Source organism: Symphodus melops (assembly GCF_947650265.1).
Source record: "Symphodus melops genome assembly, chromosome: 17".
In the NCBI taxonomy this organism is placed as follows: Eukaryota; Metazoa; Chordata; class Actinopteri; order Labriformes; family Labridae; genus Symphodus; species Symphodus melops.
This window is the reverse complement of record NC_136707.1, coordinates 1,206,619-1,233,027: the sequence shown is the minus strand read 5'-3', so window position 1 is coordinate 1,233,027 and position 26,409 is coordinate 1,206,619. Positions and strand designations below refer to the sequence as shown.

Here is a 26,409-nt window from a genome sequence, read left to right as displayed (position 1 = left end):
AAGACGAGACACAACGACACCCGGAAACACCGGAGCTCTCTCTCTCTCTCTCTCTCTCTCTCTCTCTCTCCGGCACAGTGGAGCTGCGGATCTGCCACTTTCAATACTGACCACACGCACTCAGCAGGTAAGCAGCTTGAAATGTGTCCTATTTTCTGCCGTTTTGCACGAGATGAACACCTGAGCGCGTGCTCCCTTTAAAATCATGCAAAGCCTTTAAAAAAAAAAAAAGGTGAACTGTGACATTTGCCGGCGTTTTTGTCATGTAGTAATCCGGGAAACTTGATTTGCGTGACATGTAAGTACACTGCTTTCATCATCCTCATGTTAATGTAAATTAAATCACGTCATGCCACTTTTTTAGAGCTGAAATCTGTCTATTTACAGCCAATAAACACTGATCTGCACGCGTTGATTTACCGGTTTGTGCCGATAATCATTTATAAAAAATGCTTTTTAAAATGATATCTGTTTAAAACCGAAATAAATCATAAAATAAACAAATTTAAAGACACATTCATACACATGAAGTGCTTCTGGTAAATTCGGCCTTGTATATATCTAACAAATAAGGATTTTCGTTGCGAAATAGCCTATTGCACAAGACTTCCAGGTGTGTCCTTACAATCCTGATGGGACGATGCTGCTGGAGTTGGCTTCCAATGCAAAGGATTCATTTGACCATCATGTCTGAAGTGAATCAGAAACCCGTTAAACCCCAGTTTAAAATGTTTCAAACCTTTTAACCCCTGCACAAAAATGCCTATAAAGTAGATCTAGATGTTTGTTTCCTCTTTAATCAAGTGCAGATTATGAAAGCCGGCTTTAAGTGAACTGCTGGAGGAGTTTTCAATTTTGCACAAATACAAAAATGTTTCCATCAATCTGAACCCGTGTTTCACTCTAAGATAATCTGGGTCACATTTTGCAGTCTTTGTGTGACAGTTTTAGATCTGGATCTGGTCTCTGGCAAAACCCTGATACAGCTTACACACTCTGAGGTTTCATCGTTTGTAAATACACGTGTGTTGGGTGGTCTTCCATGTCAACACTGACTTCAGTCAGGCAGAAGATTGTAGGGATTTATAATCTTCATTCTCGTGTGTGTGTGTGTGTGTGTGTGTGTGTGTGTGTGTGTGTGTGTGTGTGTGTGTGTGTGTGTGTGTGTGTGTGTGTGTGTGTGTGTGTGTGTGTGTGTGTGTGTGTGTGTGTGTGTGTGTGTGTGTGTGTGTGTGTGTGTGTGTGTGTGTGTGTGTGTGTGTGTGTGTGTCAGGCTGAAAGATGGAGACCCACAGCGAAGTTGTCAGCAGATTGCGCTCAGTGTTCGCTTCAGGCGTCACAATACCACAGGAGTTCCGTCGAGATCAGCTGACCAAGATGATGTCGCTGATCAAAGAAAAACCAGGAAGTGATTCTGCAAGCTGTGCAGAAAGACTTTGCCAAGGTAAAACACTCGCGACCCTCGTGGTCAAAGTGTCGGCAGTAAAGAGTCTGACACCACAGATTTCTAACATCTTCACTCCTTCACTCCTTCCCTCTCTCTCTCTCTCTCTCTCTCTCCTCTCTCTCTCTCTCTCTCTCTCTCTCTCTCTCTCTCTCTCTCTCTCTCTCTCTCTCTCTCTCTCTCTCTCTCTCTCTCTCTCTCTCTCTCTCTCTCTCTCTCTCTCTCTCTCTCTCTCTCTGTCATGTTTTCTAATAAAAACCTAAAAAAAGTGCAGTTGAAATGTGACCGTAGGGGAATTTAATTTGTGTCTGCTCCAACCCGAGCGTTCTGACTTTCCCTGCTTTGCTGTCGTTGCATGTCAGCCAAAATTCGAGGCCGTCCTGTCCGAGATCGAGATCATGATCAACCATCTGCACTACACCCTCAACAACTTCTCGAGCTGGATGAAGCCCGAGTACGTCAGCAAGAACCTGGTAGGTCAAACAAAGACGACTCGGACGCTGTGTGTTTTGTTTTCAATGTTTCTGTTGAATTAAAGTTTTTGTTTGTTTTGTTTTAAAGGCGACACAGCTGGACACGTGTTTCGTACGGATGGAACCACTGGGCGTCGTGTTGATCATCGCGCCGTGGAACTACCCCGGTGCAACTCGTTCTCGCACCTCTGATTGGAGCCATTGCTGCAGGTTATCCTCCACACACACGCACAGATCACCTTGAGTTAACGCACCACATGCTCAATGTGAATCCTGCAGAAATCAAAATACCTGATCGACTTTATCAGGAGCAGAAGATAATGAGGATGAACTTCTATTCCTTTTGGATAATTTCCATCTGCGGTCCCTGGGCAGGTCAACACAGGATACATTCACATCATATCACAACACACATAAAAAGGCTTAATTTTAAAATAATGATTGCATCGTTAAAGTTAAAATACTGAATAAATGCAGGAAAAATAAAATCAATGAGAGCTTGATTGGTTGTTTACAATCCATTTTTTTGAACATGTTTTGAAAATAGATGGAAGTCGGCGTTGACTCTGAGTTCATGGGGGATGTTGGTTCATGTCTGACTGGATGATGTTTGTCTTTAAAAAGGAAACTGTGCGGTCATCAAGCCTTCAGAGATCACCTCTGCCACAAGCAGTCTGCTAGCAGAGCTCATCCCCAAGTATTTGTCTCAGGTAAAGACTCACTGACCACGTTTACTCATGATAAGTAGAGCGGGACTCCAGCAGTAAGAGGACACTCTTGTTCTTGCAGGACTGTTACACGGTTGTTACTGGAGGAGTGGAGGAGACCAAGTCACTCCTGCAGAACCGCTTTGACCACATCTTCTACACGGGTGAGGGATCAGATCACTGCCTGGTGCAGGGGACGTCGTCTTGGTCACTGAACAGATCTCGTCCTCTCTGAGACACCAGACTTGTCTGGTACTTTGGACGCTGATCCCTCTGCTTTGTCTCTCAGGTTCTCCAACAGTTGCACGTAGCATCCTGCAGGCAGCCTCGGTCCACCTGACTCCAGTGACGTTGGAGCTGGGCGGGAAGTGTCCCTGCTTAATATACGACAGTAATGACATGGTGGCGGCTGCACGCCGGTTGGTGTGGTCCAAGTTTTTTAACGCTGGTCAGAGCTGTGTCGCGCCGGATTATGTTCTCTGCTTGCCGGCCACCCGGGACGCCCTGCTACCTGTAATCCGGGAGACTCTGGAGGACTTCTACACCAAGGAGCCTCAGAGCTGTCCCGACCTGTGCCGCATCGTGTCCTCTCGACACTGGACCCGACTGACGGAGATGCTCAAGAAGTCTGAAGGCAAAGTTGTTATTGGAGGAGAGAGCGACGAGGAGGACAAGTACATAGGTGGGATCAGAAACAGGAAGTCATGATGTTTGGCGTGTGCAGGTGTTTGACTTCTTCTGTAAATAGGTTGGTTATTGAAAATGAGTGTCTAGGATCGATTCTTTGTTGCCATGGTGTTGATATGGTTTTTTTGCTAGCATAGCATAAAAGTTAAAGTTCTGCTTTCTTGACGACCTTCATGCCAGTATCGATAAAGTTCCCGTGTGTGTCCCGTCAGCTCCCACTGTGGTGGTGGACGTGGCTGAAGACGACGCTCTGATGAAGGACGAGATCTTCGGCCCCATCCTGCCCATCCTGACCGTGGAGTCTCTGCAGGAAGGCATCGACTTCATGAACAGCCGAGAGAGGCCGCTCGCTCTCTACGTTTTCTCCGACAAATCCCACGTAAGAGCGGAGACCTGTCTGCCGTCTCTCACGGCTCACACGGCTGAACACGCGTCGCTTCTTTTTTTAATTTCACCTCACACCGTGCCTCTTTGTCATAGATTGTGAACACAGTGATGGAAAACACCAAGAGTGGAGGGTTCTGCTCCAATGACGGGATCGTCCACATGTCCCTGCCCACGCTGCCTTTTGGAGGGATAGGTATGCGCATTTTTTTAGATATCAGATATCTGCCTCAAAGCGAAGAGGTTCCTGGTTCAAATCCCTATCAGACAGGAGCAGACATGAAACTGAAAGTGAAGAGTATTAATGTCTGAAAGGGCGATAAAGTAAAATGAAAACATCTGAGGAAGTGAATAAAATGACTGTTAAGAGAGGGAGGGGCGTTGACTGTTCGAGACCCTCTCCTGGAAAGAGGCTTCAGTCCATCAGGACCAAAACCTCTCGCCAGCAGGAGCAGTTTCTTCCCCTTCACCGCCAGCCTCATTAATAATGAAAAGCCCAGTATCGGTTAAATAAGGATTTTTTTTTTCTCTACTTCCTCCAGGGAACAGTGGTTGTGGCCAATACCATGGACGCTGGAGCTTTGAGACATTCAGCCACCGGCGAGGCTGCATGCTGCGCGGCTGGGGCCTGGAGAGACTCAACACCCTGCGTTACCCCCCATACACAGAGAGTAAACTGAGCTGGCTACGTTGGAGCACCTCACCTGAGAGCACGTGCTGCATCCTGTGAAGAGCGTGTGTGACGGAGAAGAACATTTTATACTGAATCCATGAATTAAAATCTTTAAAACATGGTAAATCGTTCTATTTTTAGTCCTCGGGTGGGTTTTTGTTTACGTAGGTCACGTTTTCTTTACCTTGTTTTTTGCACTTTCTCTCAAGTTGAACTCTATGACTCTGCACTTCTCTCTCCGTCAAGCATGAGTTGTTTGTTGGAGAAATCTTTCCTTGTGATTGTTTCTAACTGCAGATGATATCCAGCTCTTTTTATGCACACACTAACCTTTTGCACAGCATTGATTGGAGCCTTGATTGTTCTATTATTTTAACCAAATGTTCTAACATCTGGGACACCTGCCTGTTTTTTTTTTTTTTCATGGTGTCAGAGGAGATTTGACCTCTGTTCTTGTCTGTTTTTTCCTAATATTGTTCTGTGTAATAATGTAAATAAACGGGATTCATACTAATAAAAAAATACTTTTACTTAACAGAAGGAGAATAGCAAAAAGATTGACTTTTGTCCAGAGGGAGGTGTCAAAATCTCTGTTGAAGAGCTGGCTTCTCTGACAACAATGCAGCAATACATAACTGAATATTGTATCTATTGCACTATATTACATCATACCTTATAACTGTCATATCAAACACACACGTCACTCTAAATCTTCACTGGTCACTTTAACTGCACATCTTTTCTTCATTGTCTTGTTGAGGGTTAGGGTTATGTATATTCTTCTTCTACTATTTTTCAAATTGTATTTATGTTACTATTCTATTCGGTTTTTGACTTTTTTTAAATTTCTGTATTGCTGTTGCAACGCCCGAATTTTCCCTCTTGGGAATCAATAAAATAATAGCTTATTTTAAATTAGACGCAGCGTCCCAAACAGTAATATCGGGCTTTTATTTTGAAGGTCGAGCCGGATGTGCGCCGGTTGTTCAGTTAGCTTGATCAGAATTCAGATCCTGAAGTTGCGTTGTGTGAATGGGGCAGAGGAGTGTTCTCTGTCGGTTTAAAATCAAATATATTGACGACTTAAAAAGGAATTTAAACCAGGAAGAAACCGGACGGCGTGCTTCTTCGTAAGTCGTAGAAAGAAGGACGGGACGTTACAGCGGATGACTTCACACTTTTTTTTAAAGACCTCGGGAGGAAAAAAAAACACAGAAGCTAACGATAAGTAGCCACCATGTCGTGGGAAGAAATGCCTGGTTGTTTGGCCTCCTCGCCTCTGCGCTCAGTCCTCCCCCGTCTCTCTGCTCTCTGATCCGGGACACAACAAGCACAGGTAACTTCGCCGCCAGCTGTCAATGCAGTTAGCCGTTAGCCTCGTCGGTTAGTCAGCGCCAACGGTTTTTCACGACAGCGCACGAGCTCGCGAGCCATGGCGGACAGTTTCGGTGATAAGAGCAGCGGCGGTGCCCTCGGTTTAGGCGTCACCGGGCAGGCCAGCGGAGCGACGCTGCTGCCGACTTTGACTAACTCTCTGCCGGGGGGACACTCGACTGCCAGCGGTGCTCACTCAAACTCCAGCCCGGCCTCCCCTCCTCTCGCCGCGGCCGCGCAGAGTGGCCTCACCGCCTTGGTGACCCCCATGTCCGCTGTCACCGCCACCCCAGCCGGGTTCGGAAGCACCTTCACCCCCGGCTCTTCACCCCTGGCCGTGCCTCTCTCCCCCAACCTACACTCCTCCATCCCCATACCCGGGGTCGGGCTAGGGGTCGCCGGGGTGGCTGGGGTGGCAGGAGCGGGCCTCCTGTCCCAAATCCACGCCACCTCTTGGGACCCGACCCTCAGCACGGACTGGGATAACGAGAAGGCTTCCCAGCAGTGTATCCTGAGGATAAAAAGGTACCATTTAAAACAGATCTGACCTCTGACCTGTGTTGTCACTGTTTGTATGTTCACAGGTTAGTTAGTCCCCGGTCTCACTTGTGTGTCAGAATCGAAAGTGAGAGTTTTCTGTCTAGTTTCCTCCTTTACTGAAAATCAACAGAGACTAAACAAAAAGGGAAGTTTGGCTTTAAGATCCAACATCCAAGTTAAACATTTGAAACAATTGCAACAGAGAAAACTGTCTAAAATGCACTTATTATTTTGATGGCAACGTATGTGTGCCATTTATCTATAATAATAATAAAAAAAAGAAAATAAATTATCCTTTTAACGTGTGCTAGGACTATTTTTGTAAAAGACTTCTCACCGGTCGCCTTCTTCGTCCCTCTTTCTGTACAGGGACATCATGTCCATCTATAAGGAGCCTCCACCAGGGATGTTTGTCGTCCCTGATCCTCAAGACATGACCAAGGTAAAAGAGCCGATCCCCCGCGTCAGGGCGATCACACGGAGCAGACACAGCTTACTCACAGTCTTCTTACTCCTGGATAATATGTAGATGTGATTGAAGACATTAACGCCGATCATAAACCTTGTTCACTCGCGTTCAACACAGAAATTTATTTATTTTATTTTTCTGGGGGAGCTGCACGTGTGAACACAGACACGTTTTTTAACTCTGACTTTTTCGAGAAATGTTCAGGAGTCTACAAGTGAAAATGTCTGCAAACAAACGAGCAGACTTCTCAAAGACTGACACCTTCTTCTTCCACTCTCTGCAGATCCACGCTCTCATCACAGGGCCGTTCGACACGCCGTACGAGGGCGGATTCTTCCTCTTTCTGTTCCGCTGCCCTCCGGACTATCCCATCCACCCGCCGCGAGTCAAACTCATCACCACCGGTCACAACACGGTCCGCTTCAACCCCAACTTTTACCGCAATGGAAAAGTCTGCCTCAGCATCCTGGGGTGAGTTCAAGATTCTTCTACTGAGAGTCTTTACAGTATTTCTGGAGTGTGGTATGTTTCCGTCTCACAGCTTGAGTGTGTGTGTGTGTGTGTGTTTGTAGGACATGGACAGGTCCAGCATGGAGTCCAGCTCAGAGTATTTCCTCTGTCCTCATCTCCATCCAGTCTCTGATGACGGAGAACCCGTACCACAATGAACCCGGCTTCGAACAGGTACGATCGTCTGCTTCTGTGTGCGCTCATTAATGCACATCTGTTCAGAGTCTCTATGATCTTACTCTGTGTGTGTGTGTGTGTGTGTGTGTGTGTGTGCATCTCTTAGGAGCGCCATCCAGGTGACAGTAAGAACTACAACGAGTGTATCCGTCATGAGACCATGAGAGTGGCTGTGTGTGACATGTTGGAGGGAAAAGTCCCCTGTCCTGAGGCTCTGTGGTGAGACAAACACACACTTCTCTTCCTAGCCGTCTCCTTTTTCTGTCCCATCTTTGTAACAGTCCTGGGGGTCAGGTTGAATATTTGTTTTTGGTCAGGAAGGTTCTTAACTGAAATGACCCGCCGTGATAAGAGCTCTTTGACTTCTCTCAGTGAAAAGGAAAGGAGCTTCATTGCTTCCTGTCTTAAGATCAACGTTCTTTAAAAAACAGAGAGGAGGAGATACGATCCACAGACTTTATTGAAGGTGACCTTGACTAACTGTCCTGAGGAGCCGGTCTGATCCCTGACCTATAAAAACCTTGAATGAGGTCGCATTAATCACTCAGATTTTCACGTGTTACGGCTTCATTTCAACGAGGAGAGACTTCAATAAGAGAGAACAGTTTAAGAAAAAGACGACTTCATGCACTCAGATCAGGCGAGCAGCTTTCCTCTGTCCCCCGTTCATGTCTTTCATGGAGGTCATTTTGCCCTGGTGTGGTCACTCTACTCACGGCTGATGTGTGTGTGTGTGTGTTTTCAGGAGTGTGATGGAGAAGTCCTTCCTGGAATATTATGATTTCTACGAGGGAGTGTGCAAAGAGAGGCTTCATCTGCAGGGACAGAACATGCAGGTGACTCTTTTGATTATAGTTTTCTCTTTTATTCATTTTCCTCTCGTCCATCTTTTTTGATTCGTCTCGTCAACAAAGTAGTATTAAAATAATTTGAACGCATAAAGAAGCTCGAGCTTTCGCCGACACTGTTTGGTTCGTATTTGAATGTTTTTCGTTTTTTCAATGACCCGTCTTCTGCCAGGACCCGTTCGGCGAGAAGCGCGGTCGTTTCGACTACCAGGGCCTGCTGGCCCGCCTCAGCGCCACCCACAGGCGCATAAGAGAGAAAAGCCTGGCGGAGGACAACCACAAGAACGAGGACTCGGACTCAGACACCAGCTCCTCAGGGACGGACCCTGACAGCCAGGGCAGCTCCCAGCCCTGACTCCCCCCGTACGCTCCCTGCTCGGTGCTCGACTCAACGCCAAGGACTACACAGACAAAGGCACCTTTTTTTGTTTTGTTTACAGTGGAGGAAGGAAACGACTGCGGAGATTATGCGCCTGGGTTTCAGGCTTTATTGAGTCCGGGATGTAAGTGAAATCAGGCTCGTGTTGCTCAGATGTTCCAGAAAGAGGAGAGTCCGTCTCAGCCTCCTCGTATTGAAAAGTATTTAGCCTGGAGCGGTGTGTTTGTGCTACTTCTGTAGCTAACCAGCTGTCACTTTGAAGCTGCCCAAACGCTGTTGTTGCTCCTGGATATGAAGAGTTTGTTTCTCGGCTCAAACACGTAGACGTGTAGAGACTGACGCAGGATGTTTCAGAAATCTGGAGAAGGTGGAGGTGACTGGCCTGAGTCGAAACATCGGAGCAGACTCCCCTTTCTGAGTCGCCCTGTTGCTTTGAATTCAAGAGGAGACGGCTTTCGGGTCGGAGGAAGTTTGAGAGAGTGACACTTTGGCTTTTCTTCTCGAGTCCTGTGCCTTGTGACCTCCGGCCCGGTTTGTAGCCGCTCCGACAGCTCTGTCAACTGGACCTCAAAAAACCGGAGCACGTACGACATCAGCAGCTCTGAAAACAGTGATTCAAACAGCTTCTCTTGTCTGTTCCTCCCGCAGCTGTTGGAATCTGTTTACCAGATAAGAAGCCGTCAGTTTTGTTGTTATCCACCTGTATACCCGGTTTTTTTTTTTGTTCTCCTGTTTCTCTCATTGTTGTGCTGAAAGTTAACCGAAGCTGATTTGCAGTGTTGACGGTGCATTTATTTTACGTGTAAATTCTGCTGTTCTTTAGGTTAAAGGCACTTGTGATCATCCCGTACTTGAGTTAATCATCGTAGGTTATTTGGAACAAATTGGAGGAAGGAAAAAGCAACTTCCCACGTGTTGACGCTTCGAGTTCCTCGGCTGCTCTCTGCGCTCTGAATGAGGATTTAGATTTATGTCGAATGAAGGGTTTGCACTGCTCTGGAGTTGGTTTCTTCTTGATCTGATTTAAGACTTAAAGATGCTGAATAAACAGATAATTACTGTACTCAGACCAATTTGTCCATTTAGATTCGTGCTTTTCTCCACTAGATGTCAGCGTTTCCTCATGTGAAGAACGTGTCTGTGTTTTTGCATAAAAGGAAACGTCAAATTATAAACGTCAAAGCACACAGTTACAGCGTCACTAGACGTAATAAAGCATTATAAGCATAATAAAAAAAAAAATATCAAATATACATATGATGTTTATATTAGGGGGTTCCAGAAAGCTGTACAGACTCGGCAAGGTGTGAGACAAAATCACATCCAAAGAGGGAAATAAGATGAGAAATAAATCAGGAAGCAGGAAGTAACTGCTGAGAAAAGTTTGAGGTTTTTCCAGTCCGGGTGCGACTCCTTTACTACACACAAAAACAAACAAACAATTATGGTGAAAAAAAAACGTGTTCTGCCATATAGGGCTTAAAAAAAAAAAAAGTTGGAGGGAGCAGAGGTCCTGATCATCCATCGGTCTAAACTTCACAGACAGAGAGGAAACGTAGCAACCTGACAGGAATAATCATCACTGAGTGTGTCGTGATCTGTGATCATTTCAGCATGCAGACAGAATCATTAAGGCTCAGTAAACGTGACATGCAAACACTCAGTGTCATTATAATTATAGGCTATGCACTCGTACGGAAGCCCTGAGCGGACATGTACTCGTGCATTTTATGTTTATCTCATAATGTGGACGGTCAAGTTTCCTCATTATCTGCAGATATCAAATCTGGTTTTCCTACGAGAGCGACTTTGTTTCAGTCGTTTTCTCATAATCTGTTTTTCCAGTGATACGTTTATTTCCGGTTGTTGTCTTGAAATCGTGAGTTATTTTCGCCATCCTGTGATGATGGATTTAAATATCTCATCATCTCAAGGTAACGGAGACGTTTCTCCCCTTGATGATGATGAGTTCATTTCAGTTGTTTCCTCGAGACGTTATCAAACTTTGACGATTGATAAGCTAGAATCCCAAATTTGGTTCCCTCATTTTAACGGAAAGCCTCTTTTCTCGTGATAATGGGATATCTGTCATTTCTGGCGGTCTAGAAAACAAAACAAGTCGGTAAGCTGAGTCTTTCTTCGAAGTTAGTTTTGTTCTTTGAAACGCTGAAGGTGCAAAATAAATGTGGAGATCTGGAGAAAACAACCAGAAAGTGTTTGTTATCGTGGGAAAATGTCATTATATTAAATGTACTGATGCATGTTCACTCAGGACTTCGGTAAAAAATAAAAAAAAATATGAGAGGTGCTCCTTTTATTCCAAATACTGACTGGGCATGATGGACTAACTGTGCTGTTTTCTTAAGCTTCCCCATCATTAAGAGACGTGCTTTGGTCAAATTGATGAGTGTTTTTCTTGTTCTTCCTGCTGTTGTCCTCCGGTGTCCGCCTCGTGCTCTCCGTGTCCGTTTACTTGAGTCTCTCACAGTCGGCATTCCTCTTGATTTGTTCGATCATTTTATTCTAGGGTTACACGAGAAGCAGATCCTATACAGCGGACGTCATGTGATTGATTGCCAAACTATTTGATTGCAGCTTTTCTTTAGTGTGGAGGTCAAAAGGTCACCCCCCGCCCTCCCCCCTCCTCTCTCGTTTGGTTGTGTTGTGTTGTGCTTTATTAAAGCCTTGCAAACTGACAGGTGTGATCATGTCCAGGTCTTGAAAATATTGCTGTTGTACAGAAGTTCTGGAGATAAAAAAAATAAATAAATAAAAAATGTTCAGTCCTGATTAATCCATCTAGTTGATTTTTTTTTTTACTTGCAGTCGGTTGACTTTTAAAGGGTTAAATTAACTTACTGCCATCTAGTGGTCGATTGAAGTCACTACATGTTCAAATTTGAGGTAAATGACTGACTGACACATTTGTTCAAACAGATGTCTGAAGATAGAGCAGCCTTTGTTAGCCTTCTGGAAACACAACAAAGACAACACTGAGCAGAGAACTGAGTCTAATTGAGTTTAAACGTCACGTAAATTAAAGCAATACAATTAAAAGCTTGTCTTATTTTATTTTTTTTAAGTGCTCAGGAAATAGGAAATAGTTTGCAAAGAAGACTGAATAAAAAAAATCTGATAATGGTAATTTGTTGTGGCAAATGAGTGAATAAACCTTGAAGAAACAATAACCAAATACACCTGGATTATGCTACTTTATTTCACTTTATGCACATTTACACAAACAGTCAACAATCAAACATGATAAAAACAGAGGAAAGTCATTAATGTGGTTGGTTTTTCATGTTTATATTGATTATTTCTTTTGTAATATTTGTGTGAGAATGTGCCGCTGTAGAGAAGAAAAATGTTCCCATCATGCCCCTGTGCCGTCAGTACACCTGTGCAGGTAAGGCTTGTCAGTAGCACGCGGACGCTGTGGTCGTCGTCAGATCGAGGCAATAAAAACACCGGTGGACAGAGTTTACCCAGTTCAGGTGTTGGTTTCCAGTCAAACAGGACGCTTAACTCCGATTAAAACAGGTGAGTTCTGTGTTTGAAAATGGTCGACTTCACGTGTTTTTAAAGGTCTCGCGCGTTAAATCTGAAATCAGCCGTTGGTCTGGTTTGCCTTTTAAGTGCACGCGCGTTCCAACCGGTTTAAATTAAGTGGTATTTTCTAAACAAATTTATAAGGTTGTTTAAATTTAGAGTTATATTTTCTGTATAAATATTTATTCAGAAAATGTGACTGTATTTCATAAGATATGATATCTATGACACCTTGAATTTCCCTCGGGATCAATAAAGTATCTATCTATCTATCTATCTATTTATCTACTCCATTTTTGTGTCGTGTTCTTTGTGTAAGTTATCGCGAAATGTTTTAAGAAATATGCAAAGTTAAAGTATAAAATACATTTAGTGTTTCTCAAACTGTGTTGTGATCGTTTGGGTGTTGTTCAGTACTTCAGTTAAATCAAACCTGTTTATTAATCCAGATTCCTGTCCACACTCGTCCTGTGTGACTGGATAAACTCTTTTCCACTACAACCAGTTCATTGTGTTCCCTGTATTTCATTGACTTTCTCTGAAAATTTTAAATTGTAGACCTATTGCTAATCTCCACAGGAGGGAGGCATTACTTAAAAACAGACATGGGTTTAATTGTAGCTCATTTCAAAACCCTGGGCCCAAGATCTGCAGAGCTGTCCTACTTATTTAGATAGATAAATGGATAGGTTATTGATCCCGAGGGAAATTCAACTTCAAAATTTAAACAGTCAAAGGTCATCTGACCAGCGACAAATCAATACAAACAAATAAAATGCTAAACACAGTTGAACAATGGGGCTTCAAAGGAGTGAGGCTAAGAGTTAGCATAGCCACAACTTCTTGACTGTTAAACAATTATTACAAATCTGAAAATAACAAGAAAACTATTGTAAAATATTATTAGGCTTAAATGATAAGCTACATTTGTCAACCCACTGACATGAACATTGAGACATTCGTTAGCATTGAATGTCTCCTAGCTGGCTAACTTAGCTCCCTAACTTTAGGCTAGCTAGTCACTTTATTCTTTTCCTTCTGTAGGCCTACTGAAACTATCAAACCAGAAAGAAATATAAGACCTGCATGAATGCTAAAGCTAGTTATTGAGTCATGGTGGCTTAAACTGGTTCAGGCTACAGGATAATTGGGCCATTTTAAAGTCTGACGAGCACTTGCTTTCACTTGAGGATGCACAGAAGAGATTATCTGCCCGGATTTGGTCGTGTAAGTGATATAAAGAACCAGAACAAACTTTGCTGATCTGCTCAGAGAGCATTGGGATTGCCCCTAACATGCTGGATATTTAAAATCTTGACGTTTCCTTCTGTTCTTTTTATTAGTAGGCTACATAACTGCAGCCAAAGGGGTAACGTTGGGCGGTAAACACTGTTGTAAACATTGAGACATCAGCCACTTGCCCAATTAGCTTGTGCATGTGCGGGTACATTCCTGAATGGAGGGAGGTGGTTAAAGATGGAGGATAGCTGAGATTGGAGGGAGAGAAGAACAGGTCTGTTCAGGTGTTTGCTCTGTCTGAGGTGACATCACATAGACACAAATGTGAAGGGACATAGTGTTCTGGAAAAACACTTCCTTTTTACTGAACACAACGATACATATTTAAAATATTCATATTCTTCTACTGATACAAAGATAAGAACATTTCTTTTCTGTACAAACTTGGACGTTAACTGTCCTAAAGGAGTAGTTCTTAGAATTGAGAGGTAAAGTGAGGCTGTGTTTTATGACTTCCTGCTGGTCTGACTTCCATATATAAGACTTAATGTATCAGAGAGAGAAGTAGAATTGGTTAAATAATGATCTACAGACTCCAGATGTCATACAATAATGCCGCCTTGAAGTCTGTATTCCCAACTTTACAGCAGAAATAATCCTGTTAACAGTTGTGCACATTTATTTAGTTGCTTTTGCACCAAAGCTTTTTCAGTTATTGAACTGAACCTTTCTATTGTGTAGTTGCACATTTCTTAAAATGCTTGCCTGATGAAGGTCAAGAACCAAAACGTTTTGCTCAAACAATTTTGTTTGACGTTGACTTACAAGCAAAAACACGTGACGTGTTTTCAGTCATTGAGTTTAGAACCAGTTCCATATCAGACAAAATACCAGGTTGTGCATTTTGTCCTCCATAGATCCCGAAAAAGATAACGCAGCGAGTCGCTTGCATCTCATTGGTGCACATGCATCCATCTGTCCCTTACCCTGAATGCAACAACTACAAATCCCTTCTACCGTCATTCTTCGCTTTCTAATCAGCCTGAAGCTGGATCCTTAAGGTGGACTTTCTCAGTCCTGCTTGAGTTAAACACATTAAACCCATCAGGGTCACAGGAGATGGTTGTTGTTGATCATGGGTGTTTCTGAGCGATGGCTGTGATGCTGAAGATCTTGTTTGAGACCGTGTGACTGGAGTCGCGTTTGCCGTCGAATGAATTTCTAGAATTCGAAGAAAACAAATTCTACAAATTCTTTGTGCTGCCGGATGTGTGTCTCGAACCCTTGCTGCCTCTCCGGGTTACTGGTGCGACCACATACTTCACAATGTTCTTCTGCGTGAATCCTCTGTGATGCGTAATGATTCAAATGATTAGTGTCATACCTGTGTGATGATTGAGATTTGGAGATGCTCTTTGTTTGAGAAACACGTTTGTTTGGATGAAGTGGCTCTGGGATATTTTGCTCATGAGTGACAGCTCGCCCTCGGGAGGATATTTTAACACCTTTTGAGTCCTTATTCCACATAACCACCTTGTATTGGCCTCCTGTTGCCATTGAAAGAAGTGAAAGTACAGCTATAATCAGTTTACATGAACGAGAGACTCCTTTCAGTTAATAACAATAAACACTCTGGATGTGATGATCTCCTCAAATTCCCCCATGATAAATGGAGAGGTGTGTCATCATCATCAGCAGCTGTAACCAAAGTATGGTGAGTAATCGAGTTCTGCAATCACGCGATGATGTGTAGTCAAAGCATGTCGGGAATGTTTGGGGCCCCGTTTCTGCTCCTCTTGCTCGCTCTCTGAAGTGTTTCTACCTTTAAGGACCCAAACGCATCGAATGGATTAGTGAAGCGAAGGCTGAACGATAAAAACATGGAGCACGCTGACGCAGCTTTCTAACATCAGGTGAAGCCCGAGCTAGCCTGATGTTTTAATGGAGGTAGTGCGGTTTGTTAGCTTAAACCAGGGGTCTCCAACAGCTAGCTCAGGAGCCTATAGGTCAGGGGTGTCCAAAGTGCGGCCCGGGGGCCATTTGTGGCCCTTGACTTCAATCGAAGAATCAGAAGATTTTGGCCCCAGGCCTCATCAGATGGCATATTTCGTTTTTGTTTTTTTTCTTTCTTTTTCATGTTAGCGAGGGAGACCTATAAAAGCCTGACTATTCTTTTCAAAAAATTAGAACGCAACAGTTTCCCACTGCAATTAGTTATTGTGTATTTACATTATTTTTTGAAGAGGTCAAAATACAAAAAGTTCCTTCCAATATTAAAAAAAAAAAAAAACCCAAAAAACAACCTGTGGCCCGTGAGCAATTCTAGCGCGACAATTTTGGCCCGCAAGAAAAAAAGTTTGGACACCACTGCTATAGGTTGCCCGACTGTAAAAAAAAAAAAAATTTAAATAAAATAAATCTGACGAAAGTGAATGCACCTCTTCCCACTATTTATATATATTATATTTGGCCCATTAAAAAAGGTGTAAAGTATTTACGTCTTCTTGGGCCTTGATGTGAATTTAAGATTATCGATAAGCATTGGCTTAATGTAATTTCACATGTGTACAATCAGCAGCTTAATTCAGCTGATGTGTTCTGTGTGAATAAATGCAAGCGATGTGATGAATTTCCCTCAGGATCAATAAAGTATCTATCTATACCAGTAGCTCTTGGCCACTTTCATTTTGTCAAAGTAGCACTCGGGTGAATAAAGGTTGGAGAGCTCAAGAGAGAAGACAAATCTCTTCCTTTCTGCTGGAAACTGTTTGCTCCAGGAGAGACAACTTGCAGGTTTTATAAAAACATGCAGAGATGTAAATATCTCAACACTCGCTAAAACTGAAGTGAATGGTGATGGACAAACCACAAATGGAAAGCAGAACATTTGTATCAGTGGTAATACTGTTTCAGAGACTCTGTAATCACACACAAAATCTGTTAAAGGTAGGAATGCCTCAAGTCAGGTGGCTTTGGTAAAGCACGCACTCCCTGTCTGTCTGTTTTGATTAATTGTTGATTAAATGGTTCATAAATGTAGGCCAAGTCATCACCAGACGTCGTCCCATACCTCCACTGCATTCCTTCATTTGTGCGCCGTCAAATTCAAACCAAAAGATCCTTTCGATAACTCTTGACCTTTGCACGTAGTCATTAAAATTAGGATCTTTTCTTTCTTTGTTTTACTAATTTTTTTTTTTTCCTGTTTTCATCCAAAAACTCAGATTTGAAAGCGAAGGAGAAGAATACACTTTGATGCACATGTTAGTTCTGGCTGAAATTACTGTCCTGTTAGAAGTCTGTATTTACAACGGCTGAATTGACTTGTGAATTTTTGTGACCACTGGGTCAGCAGGTCAGGACCTAAACATGGGTCTTGTAGCTGTTTTTAGTGGGTCAAGAACGTGTCCCTGGGGACTTAACGGTCAAAGAGTCCATAAATCACCTTTTTCAATCGTTTTGTTTTTGTGCTGTTTGAAGTCCAAACTGAACTTTGTTTGGCTGCCAGAAATCTGGGTCGTGATTTCTCACGAAGGACTCGATGGAGGGTCCTGAGACTAGACCGGTTGAGAAGCACTAAGCAACACTTGCTCCCCCTTTTGCCTCTTACAGATTCTTCTTAAAACACTGTGCAGGGTTTTGCTTTTAGTTTTCAACGCTCAGCTGCTGAAAACCAAACAGTCCCATACATTGTCATCCTCGTGTTGACGGAGCCGGCCGGCCTGTTTGGTCAGGTAAGAGGCTGTTGCTCTTCCCTCCAGCCCCGCCCAGATACCTGCCAGTTTTCATATGCACCAGTCTGACGAGCCCCTCATCAGTCAGGTGTGGCTTCGCTCTCAGTGACACTTGGAGGGACATATGGGAGATTTACAGAGGACTTGTTTTCTGCTGAAGGATCTTTAAAAAGAAGAATCTTTATTGTGTTTCTGAACGGGAACATTGAGGGGAACTCTTGCAGCTCTGAAGGGAAAGTTAAAGGAACTGTCTGTGGACTACAACTGGAGCAGCAGCTTGTTAACAATCAGGCCAACACAGGTGCGTTTCATTTGTTATTGTGTCACAGAGGATTCACTGGCTCAGAAGTGTTGCCCTACTTTGCTGTTTTATGGCTTGATCCACTTTAAAGTCTGTCTCTGTCTTCAGAAAATGGTTTCCAGTCTGGAAACACGACTACAAGCATGTGGTCGGCCTTTGGCTGAGCGGCTGCATTAGAACGGAAAATCATGGTTAGAAAATGTAACGATAGAGTAAAGTGCAGTTATTAAGTATGTTCAGAAAGTGTAAAAAAAAAAAAGACCTAAAACTGAAATTGAAGGAAGACTTTGTGTTCTCATAATACATTTAAAAATGTTGTCAGTAGTTTAAATCAAATGTTTCGCTTCTAACGCGTTTATGAATTTCAGACGTTGCTATCGCTCTCTCTTGCAGCAGCTTCAGGTTTAAAATGTGTATACATGAACCTCACCACTGCAGAGCGATGATCCCTGTAGCGCCCTCTGCTGGAGAAAGTGAGCAAGTGTACTACAATTTGACTGGAGATTAAATCGAGTAACATCGGCTCATATCTGCGATTTTTAAAATGAGCCGATACCGATAGTATGGTATCGATAACGTTTTAAACATTTTGATAACTTATAAAAGAAATATAAATTAACTTGTTTTTATTAAATTAACGTTCTGCAGCGTTGTCGGAAAATCTCATATACAGTAAACCACAAAAAAACACAAGTTAGTCTCTCTCCGTTTTAAAAGATGTTAACTAGTCTTGCATCAATAAGCATGTCATTATTTCAAACTACTCGTATTCACGTCGGAAATCAGTGATTATCTAGATATTTCTTCAGCATCAAGCATGTAGGTGTTTAAGCAGAGCTGGGTCTTTAGCTTTTTCTTAAAGGTGCAAAGAGACTCAGCAGATCGACTGGAGTTTAAAACTTTGTTCTGCCACCGGGGGGCGACAGAGGAGAAGAGTCTTTGTCCTTTTGTGAAGGTTGATTCAGTATTATGTTCAGAGACGCAACATGATTCTAGTAATAAGCAAGAAGAGAAAAAGACTCCACGAATATCTCGAGCAGAAGCACACTGATTGGTCGAAAGCCGTTGGCTACTTCCTGCTCGGATGGGAGAAAGTTTGATGAAGGCAAACGCGGAAAAATCTTAAATCATGGGCTCAGATAACGACCTAAAGGAAGTTCCTCCAAACTCCACCGTGTGATAAAGTCTTCAACTTGAATTTCCACATGGAGCACTTCCTCTTCGAGCGGCCATTTTCACCGTTCTCGGAGAGGAGCAGGAATGCGAGCGATGGAAAGGGGGGTGGGCTCTATTGTCTTTGGTTACATCCTCGTTATGCACGTCTTTGTTCACGTGTTGACCTCGATGACTCAGTGGCTTTCAGGTTTTTGAAGTTGAATGACATTTTGAACAAAGCTCTTACCTTCCTTTCTGTTTGGTTTGACCTTAATAACACAGTGTTCATTAAATGTAAGATAATAGACATCAAGCAATTAAATCCAAACAATGTTCCACTGTTAAACATCAAAGAACAGCCCAAGCTTTTATTTACATACAATATCAGTCAAGACTGTTTCAGTTAAAGAGTCAGTATTTGTGTCCTGTGCAGTGCCGTTCCTTTTTGCCATGAGACGCAGCCTGTCCTGATAGTCAACCCCTCCATGCATCGCTATCCTCAAAACTTCGCATCCATGGACCCTCAGGTGGTTCCGCCTCCTCTGAGCAGCAGCCAATCAGTGATTACCTACGTTGACAAATCGCCAGCGAGCACGTTCAAACCAGGCCACTCACGGAGCAGCAGCACTGGATCCAACAAACCATCAAAACAGGTAAAAATCAAAAGTGAATTGAGATCCGAGTTTCAGGGAAATTACGTCTTTATCTGAATTGTGTTTCTTATTTCTGTGTGTGTTAGTCGCGTCACTGGGAGGTGATGGACGATTTGCAGAACATGGATATGTATGCAGTCCCTGGATCGACTATGGACCTCTCTATTCCCGGGATCTGTGAGGGTTACCTGATGAAGAGGAGGAAGTACCCGCTCAAAGGCTGGCACAAGGTGAGACCATCGCTATGATTATTTTCTGTTTTGAGTGTCAAGTGGTAGACTGAGAAACATTTGCCCTCTTTTTTTAAATTTCTCTCATTTAAGGTTTTTGATTTAAAGGTCACATCTTCTTCAGGTGACATCAGTGTCCTCGCTCCTCTTCATCATGTGTGTGAAGTGTGTTGATGTAAATCCACTCTGATCCTGTATTTGATCATGTCTATAAACCCCTCTATTTCAGCCCTGCTCAGAACAGGCTGTTTCTGTGTCTGTAGCTTTAAATATGTAAATGAGCTGTGTCTGACCACGCCCCCTCTCTGGAAGGGCTCGGGTGTACTCGCTGCTTTGCTGGCTCCATGTCCTATTGTTTACGGTGAGAAGGCAGACTCAGAGGGCAGAACAAACACCTAGCTGTGGGAGGGTCACCCACCTGGGGGAGGGGCTACTGCCCTTTGTGATGTCATGAAGGGAAAACCTCCAAACGGCACACTTCACACTGTTGGCTGATTGAGTTTAACGCTTCACTTTGGTCTTTTCAGAGATACTTCTTGTTGGAGAAAGGAATCCTAAAATACTCCAAGACGCAGCAAGATGTAAGTGCTGTGGTTTATTGTCTTTGTGATTTAACGTCTGAGGAAAGATAAGTGAAGGGATCATAACACGCTCTGTGTTTCAGATTCAGAGAGGGAAGCTTCACGGCTCGCTCGATGTCAGCCTGGCCGTCATGTCTGTCAACAAGAAGTCCAAACGGATAGACCTGGACGCTGGAGATAATTTATACCACCTCATGGTAACTCTCACTGACAACATCTTGAGCTGCAGATCTGTAATATGTCGGTTAACTCCATGAGAGAATCGCAGCAGGAGCTGATTGTGACGGAGACGTTTGAGTCTGAGTCTGTTTCTTTCCTTCCTGGCAGGCAAAGAGTCAGGACATCTTCTACATCTGGCTGACCAAACTGTGCGCTCATCGAGTGTTCAGGAAAAATGAGGCGATGAGCGTCCATCACGGCGTCCTCCACGCGCTCTCCATCGGCCCGAGCAACCTGCCCGCCATGGCCACGATTGCCCAGCAAAACAGATTAACGGTTGGTCGACATTTTGGAAGAATTCAAGAAGAGGAAGAAAAAAAAAATCCTGTATGTTTGACTTCCTGATTTACTCTGTGACATGTTCCTCCAGCCTTCTCATTACGCCAGCTCGGCATCAGTGTACCAACCAGAGATTCCAAGCCCCGCCCCCGCCCCCGCCCCCTCCTCTCAACCAGGCGTGACCAACAAGGTGTCAGCCTGGCTGCAGCAGACCCACGACATCGACGCCACATCAAACGGTAAAATAAAACGCGTGTTGAACATCTGTTCGTTTTTTCGTAAGGAGCGGATGTTTAACTTCTCGCTCCGCTTCTTTGACCTCGGCGTCTTCAGACCTCGCTCGCTGTCAGGCCGAGCTGACTGAACTCGCTCAACTCATTCAGCGCCTTCATTGGCTGGAGGGAGGCCTGCCCATCACAAACACAGACCTGGAGATGAGAATCAGCATGCAGGTGAGTGTCTTAAAACGTGACTGCACATTTTAAAGGGTTAAATATCAAATGTCGGGATTTAAAAATGTTTCACGTCACGTTTTTAGAATCTCTCGCTGGAGAAACCAAAGAAGAAGATGGGGAAAGGGTTCGGTCACTCCAGAACGCTGTCTCGTGTCGAAGCGTTGGGAATGGTAAGAACGACTCGTTTCAACACTTTTTAAACGTCACGCTGAATCTTTTTAGTCCTTAAAAAAAAAAAAAAAAAAATCTCAACCTTTTTTAATGTGTGTTTTCAAGTCTGCATGTGCGCATGTTTATTTTCACGCTTGCGTGCACATTTGCTCATGCACAGGTCTGCTTTGTGTCGATGGCGTTCGCTTCCTTGCAGACGTTGTGTATTTATGAAACGTGCTCTGTGAATGAACTTCGTCTCCTCGTCTCCTTCAGTTTACTTCCAGTCACCTGAGCACGAATGGCGGCCCAGGTATGGGAGCGTCTGTTCAGTCCATCCCGGACTACGTCTACTCTCAACTGTCCAACCCTCAGGTGACCTCACCTGAGGCCAAGAAGCTCCACCAGGACATCTGCGCCTCTTCTCAGAGAGGTATTTCTTTGTCACGTGTGTTTCCATGTTGTCATGTTTTCCTGACTCGCCTTTCTTGAAGCTGTAGACTTTAATCATTCTGTCTCTGAGGTCTTTTCAGATGGTTTTTTTTTTTGGTTTACTTTTTTTTTTTTTTTTGCAAAAGCGCCGTAACAAAGCTCAGCCGTCATCGCGTCATTGGAGAAATCAGTAAATGTACAAAAACGTGTTCTGTGTTTTTATTTTTAGTTCACGCTTCCCTCAAGTCCGTTCACGAGGTTCTGTCCTTCGAGAGGGAGAGGCTGAGGCAGGCCTGGACCGGCCCGGACCTGAGACAGAACACCTCGCATCAGCTCGCCACCCTCTGCAGCACACTCTCCGAGGTAACACACACACACACACACACACACACACACTCATAAACACACACTCATAAACACACGGTAGGATCAGAGCATCGTCATAGAAACAGAACTTCAACATTTTTGTTTTCTCAAAGTACAAAAACATTATCTAGAAGATTCCCTCCCTCCACCTCTAATGTTCACACCCCATCCCTCGACCCTCTCACTTTTCCTCCCGGAGGTAAACATTTTTTATACACACACACACACACACACACACACACACACACACAAAAAGAGAGCGAGAGTATCGGCCTGAGAAAAGACAAAGAAGACCCAGCCCTCGCCGTCTGTTGCTGTGTGAAACTGTTGAGCAGGTTTGGGTTGTTTTTAAAGTCACAAGTCATCACAGGCACGTCGTGCAGGAACACACCTCAAGTCCTTCTTTGCACACAGACACACACACACACACACACACACAGTTAGTTAGTCGAGCTCTGATTGGATGTTCCCAGCTGTCGGTCTGAGTCGTCTTGCTCGAGGCTTCTTCTCTGCATGTTCACTGTCGTTGCTGCAGGTGACTTCCTGTCTCTTTAAGTTGTGATTTTGGTGTTGTGACTTTTTGTTTTGGTGTTGCGTTGCCTGGCAACTGGCTGTCGACACACTGTAAGCAACTAACCCGCAGGTCAACATGTCAAGTAGATGACTTCCTTGGGCGGTCTCACAGAAAACCAGTTTAATAACACCAGTGAGCTGACGCGACACCACCAGAAGCTCCTTTTAAAAAAAGGCTCTTTTGTTTCTGTCACACTCTTCAAAACAACAGCAAGGATGGAAATATTCTCCAGATATTCAGAGTCTAACCGCCATCTGTGGTGTGTTGTAAACATGACCTCTGCAGCCTCCTGTGAAAGGACTCATAAGGATGGATAAGTTCAGGACAACCTGCCCCAGAAATCATCTTAAGAGTTAAAAAGTAAAGGTTCCTGTGTTTCTAGATGAAGATAAACACTTCATCATATTAGAGCATCACTGACTTCATGGGAGCCTCGGAGTAAACCCTGCAGCCTCCCTGAACCTTATTGGAAATATCTTTTCATTGACTCAGACTACAAACTGACTGAACTGCTATAACAGGGAATCAAAAGGAGGTCAGTTTAATCTCTGCAGGTTAAAGGAGCGACACACCTTTAAGTTGTTTCTCTGCTTTTGCTTTTCTGATGTTTTTGTTTTGCTCTTGCGTGCTTCCTCTGCGCGTGTCTTTGCATGGCCGCTTTGTGTATTCATGTGGACCTCTGCGTGCTGTTTCAGCTTGACATACAGTCACGTCTGACCAAAGTCCACTCGCTTTCCCTGTCCTCTGACTCTACCGACGAATCCTTCTGCACCGTCCGTCCTGACCAGGTGTGTACTGCCCTCTGCCTCCCTGCGTGTGTGTGTGTGTGTGTGTTGGAAAATGTGCCTCCAATGTCCCTCCTGGGTCCTTTACTTCTGCAGAAAAGTGCTGGAACAAACTTCAACCTTCTAATTGATTCATCTATAAACAATAATCTGTGATTGATAACTCGTTGATTCATCTGAAAGTCTTCAAATAAAAAAAAACAATCCTTTTCAACAAAGCTGCAAATGATTCATCTCAAGAAGCTGCTATGAGCAAATATCCAAATCTTTTCCCCTTGAAATCAATCATAATATTGATTTTTCTTCATCTATTGATTCTTTTACTCAAATATTTTTCCCTTTGGTTGCTAACAGAATGAGGTTTCATAAAACGAGTAGCGTCCATATTTGTACAAAATCAAAGTATGGCCAGTTAATTATAACTCAAAGATTGTTACCTCAGTTTGAAAAAACTGATCGGTTATGATGCAATATTTAGCGATTTGGGAGGAACTCATCAAGCTAATTATTTAGCAGTTTTGGCGATACGTAGCTCAGTTTCTAAACCGTCCCCGCCCCCTAATATAGAGCCCGAACGATTAATCGGCCCGCCGATATTTCTCAAATTAATCTCCAGTCAATCAGCTTTCGATTTGAGTTTCATTGTATTACACGAGTGGTTGTCTTTCACCAGCAGAGGGCGCTACATGGATTACAACACACATCATCCCTCTGCAGTGTAAAGTTGGTCAACTCTTTGTTGCTCAGTTTCAAACAGCTGTACACGCTTTGCAACTAAACGTGGCGTCCTAAATCCTTCTCCTTATCAAAATTTAAATTCTAAAACACAATCTCTCTCAGGCTCGTCTGTTCATGAGTTGTTGCCGCTCCTCTTTAACGTTTTAATCTTTTGACTCTGACACCCGGGGGATCTTTTGTTCTTCTGTCCGTCGTTTTCTGATTCTTCGCTTGCATGTTATCTGTCGTCGACGTGAAGAAAAAATGCTAAATCCCTCTCTCCTCGCTCCCGCCTCACAGAGGACTCCATCCATGGGTCGTCACACTCACCGGGCGCCGTCTGTGGCCGACTCCATGGCCGAGTATTTCGACGCCAGCGAGGTGATCGTGTGCGAGACGTCGTCGGAGGCCGAGGCGTCAGACGAGTCGGGTCTGAGTGACATCACAACCACCAGCAACTCGGAGCCTGAGGAGGGACACGGTGAGGACTCGGACGCTGTCTGACCTTCAAAAAAAAAATAAAAAAAAAATCTCAAGGTTACGACTAGATCAAGTGTTTCTGATGTTTTCGTGTCTCATCAGCCACCGCCACCCTCAACTACAGAGCCAGTCTGAACAACGCTCAGGAGAAACCCAGCTCAGTGCCTCGCAATACAGGTAACCACTCGCTGAAGATATGACGAGCTTCAGGCTCCTCCTTATTTATCCTGAATAATCATGGCGGTAACTCTTTTTATCTTCTTTCCTTTTGTCGCAGGTCGTCGTACCACCCTCCCCGCTCCGTGCACCGACAACAGCCACATCGGCATCATGACCATCCTGTACAACAACATCGGGAAAGATCTGTCCAGAGTGTCCATGCCCGTCGCTCTCAACGAGCCCGTGTCTCTGCTGCAGAGACTCTGCGAGGAGCTCGAGTACTCCGAGCTGCTCGACATCGCCAACTACATCGACGATCCCTACGAGAGGATGGTGAGTTTGGTTTCTCTGTTCGATTAAAAGCAACATTCAAACTCTGATCACCCTCTGAAGCAGAAACTGTACGTTTAAAGCTAGCACCTACGCTACAAGCTAACCAAGCTTTTTGTTTAATTTCTTGTTAACATCAGAGTTGTTATCAGTTTGTGTTGGTATATCTCATCTCGAGTCTTTTTTTTTATAGAGAAGGCCTGTGCAGAATGATTGTTTGGATTTCAGTTGTCGTGATCAGATTATCCTGTTAGCTCTTTGCGTATCGTGATTTTTAAACGTGCTATTTACACAACGTCGTTATTAAATGTTGACATATGTTTAAAGTAAGTTTTTAAGTAAATCATCTGCTGCTGATAATCATCTTGTGACTCAAGTATTAGAGTGATGTTATTGACATTTTGTGTCCAGGTGTACGTGGCGGCGTTCGCCATCTCAGGATACGCCTGGGCCACCTGGAGGTTTCGCTACAAACCTTTTAATCCAGTTCTGGGAGAAACGTTCGAGAATCACAGAGAAGACCGAGGCTTCCACTTCGTCAGCGAGCAGGTGAGCGCCAGAGAAAGCTCCTTAAACGACCCGACACAGATATTGTTTAAGTCACACGCACGCATCGTGCTGTTAGTACTCCACGTCTCTCGTCCAATCAGATTGCTTCATCTGGCCTAAGTGTTGTATAATGATTCCATGATGTTGTTGTTTCCAGGTCAGCCATCACCCTCCAGTCTCTGCGTGCCATGCAGAGTCGGAAAACTTCACCTTCTGGCAAGGTAGCAAACGTCTGAACGCGTTTTTATCCTTCTTTGAGTGTTTGATGGAAATGAAACCTGATGTTGTGCGTCTCTGTCTCAGATCAAAGATGGAAGAACAAGTTTTGGGGGAAGTCGATGGAGGTAATCTCATCCGGACCGGTGAACGTCGGCCTGCCAAAGTGAGTCGCTGCGTCTTCATATGCAGCTTTACTACATCGAATGTGATGAAGTGTTTATAAGAAAGTAGCAGATTAATAAAATTGAATGGTGGTTTGTGTTTGTGCAGTTACGGTGATCACTATGAGTGGAACAAGGTGGTGACGTGTATCCACAACGTGCTGAGTCAGCAGCGCTGGTTGGAGCACTACGGCGAGGTGGTGATCAGAAACACGAAGAGCGACGCGTGCACATGCAAAATCACGTTTGTCAAGGTAAATACACACACACACACACACACATACATGCATATACACACACATACACACACACACACACACATGCATACTCTGCTCTCTCAGATTGCAGAATAAACTCCCGTGTTCCCCTGTTGAACGTGTTTCTGTTTCTGTCTCAGTCTCGTTACTGGAGCTCAGACAACAGTAAG

General features: G+C 44.0%; 3 protein-coding genes across 5 annotated transcripts in view; all 3 read left to right on the top strand.

Moving 5' to 3' along the window:
- The first annotated feature begins 1,352 nt into the window (after positions 1-1,352).
- aldh3b1 (aldehyde dehydrogenase 3 family, member B1) lies at positions 1,353-4,508 on the top strand. Its single transcript, XM_079367085.1, is given in 10 exon segments — positions 1,353-1,444; positions 1,807-1,917; positions 2,006-2,080; positions 2,082-2,127; positions 2,542-2,627; positions 2,707-2,788; positions 2,914-3,306; positions 3,524-3,690; positions 3,792-3,891; positions 4,238-4,508. Coding segments are annotated over 9 exon segments (1,212 nt in total). The 5' UTR covers positions 1,353-1,444; positions 1,807-1,842; the 3' UTR covers positions 4,426-4,508.
- Positions 4,509-5,317: 809 nt separating this feature from the next.
- Positions 5,318-9,734, top strand: ube2z (ubiquitin-conjugating enzyme E2Z). Its single transcript, XM_079366690.1, has 7 exons — positions 5,318-6,267; positions 6,652-6,724; positions 7,035-7,222; positions 7,324-7,435; positions 7,545-7,657; positions 8,184-8,274; positions 8,459-9,734. The coding sequence occupies exons 1-7, from the start codon at positions 5,801-5,803 to the stop codon at positions 8,639-8,641; spliced, it is 1,227 nt and encodes a 408-aa protein (XP_079222816.1). The 5' UTR covers positions 5,318-5,800; the 3' UTR covers positions 8,642-9,734.
- A 2,272-nt stretch (positions 9,735-12,006) lies between these two features.
- Positions 12,007-26,409, top strand: part of LOC306838249 (oxysterol-binding protein-related protein 7-like) — a gene marked incomplete at its 5' end in the record, with an annotated part of 16,059 nt that continues 1,656 nt past the window's right edge. The window contains 20 exons of one of the 3 annotated variants that reach the window (XM_079366330.1): positions 12,007-12,071; positions 19,077-19,296; positions 19,383-19,526; positions 20,054-20,107; positions 20,191-20,304; positions 20,435-20,602; positions 20,697-20,844; positions 20,939-21,057; positions 21,144-21,230; positions 21,487-21,643; positions 21,872-22,005; positions 23,278-23,370; positions 24,385-24,565; positions 24,667-24,741; positions 24,842-25,056; positions 25,465-25,602; positions 25,760-25,823; positions 25,906-25,984; positions 26,092-26,236; positions 26,380-26,409. The exon at positions 26,380-26,409 is cut by the window's right edge and continues 121 nt beyond it. In XM_079366330.1, coding sequence (XP_079222456.1) covers positions 12,007-12,071; positions 19,077-19,296; positions 19,383-19,526; positions 20,054-20,107; positions 20,191-20,304; positions 20,435-20,602; positions 20,697-20,844; positions 20,939-21,057; positions 21,144-21,230; positions 21,487-21,643; positions 21,872-22,005; positions 23,278-23,370; positions 24,385-24,565; positions 24,667-24,741; positions 24,842-25,056; positions 25,465-25,602; positions 25,760-25,823; positions 25,906-25,984; positions 26,092-26,236; positions 26,380-26,409 — 2,430 coding nt within the window. Of the gene's footprint in view, positions 12,206-19,052; positions 19,297-19,382; positions 19,527-20,053; positions 20,108-20,190; positions 20,305-20,434; positions 20,603-20,696; positions 20,845-20,938; positions 21,058-21,143; positions 21,231-21,486; positions 21,644-21,871; positions 22,006-23,277; positions 23,371-24,384; positions 24,566-24,666; positions 24,742-24,841; positions 25,057-25,464; positions 25,603-25,759; positions 25,824-25,905; positions 25,985-26,091; positions 26,237-26,379 lie in introns of all 3 variants that reach the window. The other 2 variants (XM_079366331.1, XM_079366332.1) reach the window with 2 other exon arrangements.

Coding starts and splice junctions, on each gene's coding strand:
- ube2z (XM_079366690.1), top strand. CDS start 5,801: ATGGCGGACAGTTTCGGTGATAAGAGCAGCGGCGGTGCCCTCGGTTTA. Junction 6,268..6,651: donor TGTATCCTGAGGATAAAAAG/GTACCATTTAAA, acceptor CTTTCTGTACAG/GGACATCATGTCCATCTATA. Junction 6,725..7,034: donor ATCCTCAAGACATGACCAAG/GTAAAAGAGCCG, acceptor CACTCTCTGCAG/ATCCACGCTCTCATCACAGG.